This window comes from Solanum pennellii, chromosome 2, assembly GCF_001406875.1.
Source record: "Solanum pennellii chromosome 2, SPENNV200".
NCBI classification, from domain to species: Eukaryota; Viridiplantae; Streptophyta; class Magnoliopsida; order Solanales; family Solanaceae; genus Solanum; species Solanum pennellii.
Window position 1 is genome coordinate 29,367,863 of NC_028638.1, and position 10,888 is coordinate 29,378,750.

The window sequence follows — 10,888 nt, forward strand, 5'->3', positions numbered from 1 at the left end:
GGACCGTCGTGGGTACGACGGTCCGTCGTAGGTGTCCGTCGTTGGACACTTGGAAAAATTATTGGAGACCCTTAGCAGAGGGGTCTCTGACCATTACGACGGTCGTGCAGGACGGACCGTCGTGGCTACGACGGTCTGTCGTGGGTGTTCGTAGTAGGACACTTAGAGAAAAAGTTGGAGACCCTTAGCACCGATCGTTCCCTCTCTTCTCTTGGGCGGCGGCAGCCATGACAACCGAGGTGGATCCTCTCGATTCACTTCCTTCTGGCGTTAAACTCCTTTTCAGGCATCTTCATGCCCTGATTCCCGAAAAATTATCAGACATAAATTACCCTACATGGAAAATCACCGTTCTTACAGCCCTTGAGGCCAATTACCTTCTCAAATACGTCGATGGAAACAGAGAACCTCCGCCGGCAGTCATCACCGCCACGGACAAATCAGAAAAAACCAATCCGGCCCATGCCCCCTGGAAAGCCGTGGATGGCCAGATCCGATCATGTTTGGTTGCGGTCATCTCTCCCACGGTTCAGAAACACGTCCGATCCTACAAAACTGCTTCAGCCCTGTGGACGGCCCTCGCAACACGCTATGCATCAATTTCCCACTCTCATATTTTTCAATTGCGTGATCGTCTCCACACAATTACCAAAGGCACGAAAACTATGGCGGAGTATTTAGACGAGGTCTCCACCATCATCACAGCCCTCGACACCGTGAACGAAATCATTCCCGAAAAAGATCTCGTCATGTGCGTCGTTCGGGGGCTCCCATCAGCTTACTCCTCCATTAAACAGGCGGTTCGCATCAGTCCAACGCCCGTTGACCTGGCTACTCTCTCCTCGTGGCTAAAAAGTGAAGAAATCAACGTGGATCTGGAGAGCAAACTTCTTCTCCGAGAAGCCGCTGTTATGGAGCCGGCCACCGCCCTCACCGCAAGCCAGAACTATCGCGGGGGGCGTGGTGGCGGCCGGCAGGGGAGCCGCGGCGGCTACGGCAGAAACAGCGGAGGCCGCGGGCGCGGCGGTCGGCAGGGCAGTCGTCCGCCGTACGACGGTCAGCAGCACGGCAGCAACAACAGCCTGCACTCCTTCGGCAGCGGCGGGCAGTCATCTTCCAGCGGCGGGCAGGGCACTTACGAGCGGGATCGTCCAACTTGTCAAATCTGTCAGAAAACAGGACACACCGCTGTTCGTTGCTGGTTTCGGTATGAGGAGAGCCGAAATAGTGATAACCGTGCCAATTATGCATCTCAAGCCGGCCCTTCCTCTGAATGGCTGTTGGATACTGGGGCCAACATGCACGTTACTTCTGATCTATCCAAGCTTAACGCTCCAAATCCATATCATGGCTCCAATGGTATTACTGTTGGCAACGGTGAGTCCCTTAATATTTCTCACACTGGCACGGGTACCATTAAAACCCCCACCGCTATCTTTCACCTAGGTAACCTTACCCACGTCCCTTCTATTAAATCCAATCTCCTTTCAGTTCACCAATTCACAAAAGACAATAATTGCTCACTCTTGTTCACCTCTAATGATTTTCAGATCCTAGACAATACTACCAAGAGGGTGATTTTTCAGGGCCCCTGTGAGCATGGTCTGTACGTTCTTCCTGGCACAAGTTCGTCTGCCCACCCAGTTTCAGAAAGCGTTCCTGTGGCTCCGGTGGCTCTTTCGGCTGATGGCCACAGTCTGTTGTGGCACAGTCGTCTGGGTCACCCGTCTACTCAAATAATAAATTCTTTAATGTCTCAATTAGGTTTTTCTTCCATTCATGTAAACAATTGTGACTCCTGTTCAATTGCTAAATCTCATAAATTACCTTTTACTTTATCTGAGAAGCGTACAACTGCACCTTTTCAACTTATTCATTCTGACCTATGGGGTCCTACTGCTGTTCCTTCATTTGCTGGTTTTCGCTATTATATTTGTTTTGTGGATGATTTTACAAAATACACTTGGTTGTACCCACTAAAACACAAATCACAGGCATACACCACCTTTGTCACTTTTGAAAAAATGGTCAAAACACAATTCAATTCTCATGTTAAACTTTTTCGAAGTGACAATGGAAAGGAATATGTCAATAACATCTTTGGCCAGTTTCTGCAATCCCTGGGAATTATACATCAAACCTCCTGTCCATACACTCCCGAACAGAATGGGGTGGCTGAGCGTAAGCATCGCCATCTCATTGAAACGGTGGTTACTCTTCTACATCAATCTCATCTCCCTGTCTCCTTTTGGGTAGAAGCTCTAGCCACCGCAAACTACCTCATTAACAGAATGCCCAGTCACACTCTCTCCAACAAATCACCCTATCAACTCCTTTACCAAGAACTTCCCAATTATACCAACCTCCGCGTCTTTGGGTGTCTTGCCTACCCTTGGCTACGCCCTCATATTACTCACAAATTACAACCCCGATCCCGTCCTTGTATTTTTTTGGGCTATCATCCTACCTCCAAGGGTTATCGCTGTCTTGACCCACAAACTCATAAAGTCTACATATCTCGTCATGTCAAATTTGTCGAAAATGAGTTTCCCTACGAGTCTATTTCCTCCTCCACAAATACATCATTCATTGGCGTCCTTCCCCTTTTTCCAACATACTCACAGGGTCCCTCACCACCTTCCCCCACACCTCCACCCACTACCCAACCACCCCTCATCACCCCTTCGACCGTCACCCACAATACACCCGCAACCACCACCCACACTCACAACCAACCCGAACCACCCCATACCCACAACATCTCCAGCCCGATCCGTTTTGGGTCCTTCCCGGCCACCCCCGAATCACCACCGCCCGTGCCACCCCCCAATACTCATCCCATGTTAACCCGTGGCAAAGCCGGTATCTTTAAACCCAAAACCTTTCAGGCTACCATACTACCAAATACACCCCTTCCCGATAGTGAACCAACAACCTACTCTGTTGCCTCAAAAAATGCTTATTGGCGTCATGCTATGGATGACGAGTTTAAGGCTTTGACTGATCAGAAAACTTGGGTTCTTGTACCTAAGCCCCATGGGCGGCACCCAGTGGGCTGTAAATGGGTGTACAAAATTAAACACAATGCGGATGGCAGTATTTCCAGGTACAAGGCTCGTTTGGTTGCTAAAGGCTACAATCAGGAGTATGGGCTTGATTACTCCGAGACATTCAGTCCTGTTATTCGGCAGGAAACCATTCGCCTGGTACTGTCACTCGCCGTGCGCAACAATTGGCTCATCAATCAGTTGGATGTTTCCAATGCTTTTCTTCATGGCATGCTTGATGAAACTATCTACATGACGCAACCACCGGGCTATGTTGATCCCCGCTTCCCTCAACATGTTTGCAAACTCCAGAAGTCTCTGTATGGGCTCAAGCAAGCCCCCCGTGCTTGGTACACACGTCTGAAAACGTTCCTCCAGGGACTCGGCTTCACGTGTTGCGTACACGACACGAGTCTGTTTACTCGACATTCAGCACACGGTACAGTCATTCTTCTTGTCTATGTAGATGATATCATTATTACAGGCTCTACTGCAGCTCTCATTCAGGATGTCACTCGAGCTATGCATACTACCTTCAAAATGAAGGACCTTGGCCCGTTACATTATTTTCTGGGAATGGAGGTTTCTCGGACAGGCAGCGGCTTGTTTCTTCATCAGTCAAAATATGCTCGAGATCTGTTGCAGAAAGCTGGACTGGAAAAATGCACCAGTCAACCAACACCGATGGCAGTCTCTTCGTCTACGAATGGAGCCGACACCCCCTTTGCCGATATCACCCACTTCCGCAGCCTCATTGGGGCTCTACAGTATCTGGCCATTACCCGTCCTGACATCCAGTTTGCTGTCAACCGAGTTGCTCAGCGCATGCATCAACCAAGTGAACATGATTACCATTGTCTAAAACGCATTCTCAGGTACATTTTTGGCACTCTTGGTCGTGGTTTACTCATTCGACCCGGGGACTTGGAGCTTCGGGGTTTCTCAGATTCAGATTGGGCGAATGATAAAAATGACAGAAAATCTACATCGGGGTTTCTCGTTTTTTTGGGGCCGAACCTGATCTCCTGGTGTACAAAAAAACAACCCAAGGTCTCTCGGTCCTCGACTGAAGCTGAATACCGCGCCCTTGCTCTTCTTGCTGCTGAGACCATGTGGGTCACATATATTCTTCGCGAACTCCGCGCCACTCACACTGTTCCTGCTCTCTATTGTGACAACAAATCAACCATCTGTGTGGCCAAGAATTCCGTCCTACACACCAGAATGAAGCATGTTGATACCGATTGTCTCTTTGTTCGCGATGAAGTTCAGGCCGGCACCATGACTGTGCAGTATGTACCCACTGAAGAACAACCGGCTGATATTCTCACCAAGCCTCTCCCGAGCCGACAGCACGATTACCTCAGTTCCAAGCTTCCGTTCGCTTCCGCTCAGCTCAGCTTGAGGGGGAATAATAACAGATATTATTAAATAATAGTATTAAATAATATTAGTATTTACTGTGTACTAATCCTAGTCCTATTAGGATTAGTACTCCTTAATCCTAGTCCTATTAGGATTAGTACTCCTTCCTATATCTCCCATGTATTCCCTTATTAGGTTAACACTTCAATACAATCAATATTTCTTGAAAACAGAATGACACATTTTTTTTTTGATAATACTTTTATTTCAACTTTTCATGTAACATATTTAAGGTCACATGAATAAAAAATATTTGTTATATTTGAGATAATTTTAATCTAGGATCATAACATTAAAAAATCTTCTCTATGTTATTAAATTTCACATTAAGTCAAATCATAAAAGCGTATACGTATAAATTGAGAAGGTGAGTAATTAAATAGGTTAGGGTGAAAAGCTGAAATATACCCATCTCTGCCAAAAGGTAACCAAAGAAAAAAAGGAGGGTAGAACTTTATGTCAGAAAAGTCTACAAGGCATAGCCAATAATAACTCCTCAGTCCTGAGTCCTGTAATGGGAAAGGGAAAGCCCAACGATTCCATCACCACAGCCTTCACAAGACTGACACCAATAATAGCACATAAATGGCCATTTTGCAAATGCCAGAGATCATTTGACTCAAGCACCTTTGACCAGTCCTTTTGCTATACCCTACAAACATATATATATACACAAACTTAGGGGTAAACTATGGAGTAATTTCTTTTATTATACCAAATAGTATCATAAAGATTTCAACTTTATTGACATTTTAACTTTCTTTTTCCATTTGACCATTGAATACCAAAGGTGTAGAAATTATAAAACCACGTGTATACAAAATCAGATACAATAGTGTTTCTAGAGCTTTTTAGACATTGCAACTTTTAATTTGCTTTTGTCAATAAAATTGGTGAAAAACATGAAATCCATAATTCAAAACTTCAAATCCCATTAAAAACAAAAGTCATCACTAAATAATTCATTCTCTTTTGTATGACTAAGTCTTTATGGACAGCATAGATTAAATAATAAATATTCAATAAAAGTAGTTATTAATAAAAGATAATAAGATATTCCAGTAATAAATTAGGTGCTTAGGTTGATATCAATATCTTATAAAAATTACTTCTTTGCTGTAAAATGAGATGTATTGATACCAAAACTTGTGACTAATAACGTCAGAAACGAAGAAAAAAACGTTTCGTTGGTGCCAAAAAGGGGATATGAAATCAGCCTACTTATATATATTTTTTTAATTAGAAGTTCAACAATAAAATAATGTCCTCTATTTATTCATTGTATGAGTATTCTTAATTTTTGATAATTTATGTTAGTTTTTTTACTCCAGATATAATTGCTAAAAATTAATAATTGAAATGTTAAAGTTTCAAACACTACCTTTTTCGATGTTGATACTTTTTATTAGAGAATTATAACCCAAATAATTGTGCTTTAAAAATTAAATACTCTTCTAATTGTGAATGAGAGTATCCAAGGTAGTGAGGACATGGACGATGACATCATACATTGCACTGAGGTGTATGTTTGAAATGGAGACTAACCACTAGAGTCTTGTGTGATACTAAGATAACAACTAAACTTCTCTCGATTGATTCTATTAATCATATTAGGCAACAAAAAAGAGTAAAAACTCTCTCAATTGATTCTATTAATCAAAATAGGCAAATAAAGAGAAAATATTGAAAAATATTTTAAAAAATAAGCAGTTCTTAAGAGCAACAATTAACAACCCTTTAATTCAGTATTACAGGAGAGAGACAATATTAGGTGGAACATTATCCACATTCCACAAGATTACATGATGAATTAATCAATGATGAGGTATATGTACAATGTATTGTGATTAATTAGTCTCTTTCAATGTGTTTTAGTAGTAGAATAATTCTATTTAGGTGGAGGTGGTTGGTTGTTGTTAGAAGCTAAAGAAAGGATTGAATTTGCAAGTCTATTGATAGAATCAACAAGTCCATTGATGCCTTGTCTATTAATCTCAGCTTTTGATTCCTCAATTTGCAATCTTCTTTCATGCAACTTCAACATTTCTTTGTGTCTTCTATCTTCTCCCTCTTCAGATGCTTTAATCGTCTTTGCTATAATCGTAGCACTTTTGAAGATTGCACTACCAACTTCTTGCAAATTGTGTGTGTTATGATGATCACCACTAGTCCCACTCGCTTCGCCTCCTCCTCCTCCTCCTCCTCCTTCGCCTTTTCTTCTCCTCTTTGCTGGTGAATCTGAATGTTCACTTTTATCATGATCTGAGCTATCACACATCTCCAAACATACATGTAAACCAAACACTATGTCAACATTTCAACAGACAATAACATATTTAGTATAATCCAAATACTAAAGTCTAGGAAGGACAAAGCTTTACCTTTAATTACCTTAAAAAAATTAGAGAGAATAGACCATCCTCTAGCTCGAGTAAACATATTAAAATCAAGTATGCAAAACATAGATCAATATATTAGTTGCCCCCTAATCTTCATATAATTGAATGCAAGGTCCAACTCCAAACAACAACAAATTAAATAACAAGACCTTATTTCCAAGCAAATTGTGATTGGTTATATGAATTCTTACTATTTATTACGCTCTACTTTTAACTCCAATTTTTTGAAGTACAAAATTAAAGTTTTCTATACTCTTAAGTGAAATATAAATTTAAGGTCCATTTACTCAAGGCACTAAAACCCTACCAACTGCACCCCCCAAGAGGCCTTGAGAGTTGAGATACAAAGAGGGGATAGAGAGTGAGAGAAATGAATTCAATACACAAAGAAGAAGGGTAATAATCAAGAATATTATTGCAAGCTCTATAGAATACTAAATATATACTAGGATATTTGATGAATCTTGGAAAATTCATTGGCAAAGCTTGAGAACAACATTTTTTTATTAGCTAAAATACCTAAGAAAACAAAAGGTTCATGCATAACTTAGGGAAGTACACCTAATATAATGTTCAATAGAATAAAAATGAAATGAGTAACAAAAATCACATCTAAAACTATTTTCTATTTTTAAGTTTCATACCTAAACTGTCACTGATTAGATATCCTAGAAAGCAAAATTGTAATGCAATAGGCAAATGATTTGATCTTCATTGAATATATTAAGGGATCAATATTAATTTACCAGTATATGGACATTACATCCAAGTAGTACTTCCCAATAGTACTACTAGTTGGTGAATAGTGACTTTACAATTAATGATATATCAAAAAGCTTATAGAGCAGTACTATTGATAGAAATTCTACATGTAATAAATGTGACATAAATTCAAAAATATTATAATTTAAAAAAAAAAAGAGAGAGAAAAGAGTACCTACTGTTGGTAAAGGTTGAGTATGAGGAATATTAGGTGGTGGTGGTTGTACAAGTGGTGGAGGAGGTGGTGGTAATAGTTGTGGTGGTGGTGGTAGTGGTAGTGGCAAAGTTGCAATTTGAAGTTGTTGCAATGTGGGAGACATAGAAGTTGTGGTTGGATTAAAAGAAGAACCAACAAGCACTTTTTGACCCCTTTTGTCAACAACTTGAACTAATGCTTCATAAATTTCAGGCAACATATTAGTTGGCAAGTTCTTTTCTTTCCTTTCAATCCTTTCAATCTTCCAATAAGACTTAATAATATTTTCATCATCATTCCCTTGAGCTAATAATAATTTTTCAGACACTCTTCTTTCATATTCCCTAACTTTCTTGAAATCCCTCATGAGATTATCCCACTTGTCATTACATTGATTTTGACTCCTCAAACATCCATGTCTCCAACAATAATCTTCAACCCATTTCCATCTTAATTCACCTGGTTTATTAATATTCCCTCTTTCACTACTACTACTATTACCAATATCCCCTCCTTGCCTTTTCATTCTCCTTTCATCATCCATCTTCTTTGCTTCTATAAGTACCATTGTTTCTTGAATTGTCCAATTCCCTTTCCTATAGTCCCTCAACATGCTACTACTACTATCCATGCAAAACAACTTTAGACAAAAAGGAGGAGTCTTTAATTTTCTTAAAGAAAAGGACAAGGTTTATAAATTCATGTGGATGGTTTTGGAATTTGCAAATAAGAATGATGAGAAGTAGTAAAAGTGAATTACCATAAAAAAAAATAAAAATTAGTTGCTCTTTATTGAGAGCTAGATCTCCTAAAAAATTTCAAAAGATCTTGAAAAGTAAAAGTTCAAATCTAAAACTAGTGATTTCTACCACTAATAACAAAATGAAAGAATAGATAGGGAGAGGGGTTTAAGAAGATGTGGTCTTTTTTTATTTTTATTTTTGAAGAGAGAGAGAAACCAATTGATAAATTATAAGAAAAGTCCAAACAAATCCATTCAAACTGACATATTTACAACCCCAAAACATTTTCTTGCAGAGAGGTGTGTAGGGTGGAGTGAGATGGGATTTGTGGAAAAAGGGCTTAATAGTCATTTGCTGCATGGAAGAAAGAATTTGATGAGCATAATCACACATGAGGCTAAGCCTACACTCATCATAACACCAAGATCTTTGCACGCACATATAGTTTATAGGAAACTTTATCATGTAATTTTTTTTTGATATTTATTATTTTCAAATTTTGATTTATTCCTTTTGAAAAATTCTTTCCTTTTTTTTTTGTAAGGAAAAAACTGACTAAAATGAGAAAATACTAAAGTCCCCCCCTAAAGTTACACCTTTATTTTAAGTAGGCTTTTTAAATTTGTGGGTTTTTTTATTACCGTGCGAAATCATTTAAATCCACAATTAAATAATTTTTTTGACTCATTTACACAACAGTCATGTTATCATGAAACATGAGTCATGAGTAAAGGAGTATTAATATAGTCACAAATCAGGGTAAAAATATCACATGACACTCTCAATTTGAATTATCTTCTTTATTAAATAGATTCACTATGTTCTTTCCCAAATTCTTCATTGATAGACGTTGGAGAGCTTTGATTTATTTTTCTTCTTTAATTTGTTGTTTAAAAGTTATGAAATCAACTGATCATAATAAGCTATTGTGATTAGGTTTTAAAGGAGACTATTATTATTATGTTAAATGCAAGTGTGAAATGCATTTGTAATGACATTCGAACGATCCACTATTACGTATAAAAATGCGATGCAAACATGGAGACTTGTTGCAAATGCAGACTTTGTGGTTGGAGGACAATCCAATTAGAAATTTTGGTTCTGTCCATGGTTTTGTGTATGTATGATATACATTTCTCTACTTTTTTTTTCCTTCAGGTTTTCATTAAATTCACTTGGTTATAGGTTATTTTAGAAAAAAGACGTGTAAGTTCTTTAGATGGAGGGATCTTGAGGATATTAATATGCGTTTCAATTTTTATCGTCATATTTGTCATGGTATTTTTTCTGATTTAGGCATTAACAAGAATGTGAATGATGACAAATGTAGTTGTATGCACTTGAAATTGTTATAATTCTCCTATTTACATTTTTGATCTATTTGGTATTTGTATTGATGTTTGTTATTAAATTAAGTTTTCTTGAAGATAAAGGAAATTGAAGACGTGGAACAGGGTGAACAACCTGATCCAATCAACGTGTACAACATAGATTAGGTTACTTATATCGGTTAGGTTGCTACGTCTTGTATTAGTTGAAGTCGACTAGGATTATATTACGATTAATATTAACTTATTTATATTTGGAGTATTATTTTAGTAGTAATAGTTATTGTAATTGAACTATAAGTATAAGTAGATTAGGACTCTACAATTCTCTCCCTATATAAAGAGCATGTACTCCATAATTTTAATCATCAATTCAAGTGAGAATCCTATATGGTATCAAAGCTTAAAATCTCTTCCACTCTCTGAGTATTTGGTAAAAAATCACACGTTCAATTGCAACAGCCCCCTCTGCCAACACTATGCCGACCTCCCCATTTCACCAACTCATTGTCACTTGCTTTATTAAACACAAGTCAACAAATTCACTTGCTTTATTAAACACAAGTCAACAAACTACCTGATTTGAAGGACACAAATATCTCAATTGATAAATTCACTTGCTTTATTAAACACAAGTCAACAAATTATCCGATTTGAAGGACACAAATATCTCAATTGATTCAGATGATGAGATTAACCTATCTCATCACAGAAAATGAACCAACTAAAAATGCATAAAATTCCTCAAAAATGTCAATTATTGTTCAACAATGTTTCGGGGGAAGTAAAAGGCAACCTTTGGGGCAGTTTTCACCTATTTCCACTGAATCATATGCAAAAATGAGTAAATTTCTCACCTAACTTGCTAATTCGATTACTAGGTCTTAGAATGCATGATGGTGACTTTAATGGAGGGCTTGGTTAGATTTAACGGTGGAAACACCCTGATTTGTATGGATTAATCATGAAATAGTCATGAGGTTTGAGA

At 38.5% G+C, this 10,888-nt stretch overlaps 1 protein-coding gene across 1 annotated transcript; it reads right to left on the bottom strand.

Moving 5' to 3' along the window:
* Nucleotides 1-6,153: 6,153 nt before the first annotated feature.
* LOC107009464 (trihelix transcription factor ASR3-like) lies at nucleotides 6,154-8,999 on the bottom strand. The gene is made up of 2 exons (XM_015208804.2): nucleotides 7,813-8,999; nucleotides 6,154-6,750 (listed from the first exon to the last, which is right to left on the bottom strand). The coding sequence occupies exons 1-2, from the start codon at nucleotides 8,458-8,460 to the stop codon at nucleotides 6,361-6,363; spliced, it is 1,038 nt and encodes a 345-aa protein (XP_015064290.1). The 5' UTR covers nucleotides 8,461-8,999; the 3' UTR covers nucleotides 6,154-6,360.
* Between the last annotated feature and the right edge of the window lie 1,889 nt (nucleotides 9,000-10,888).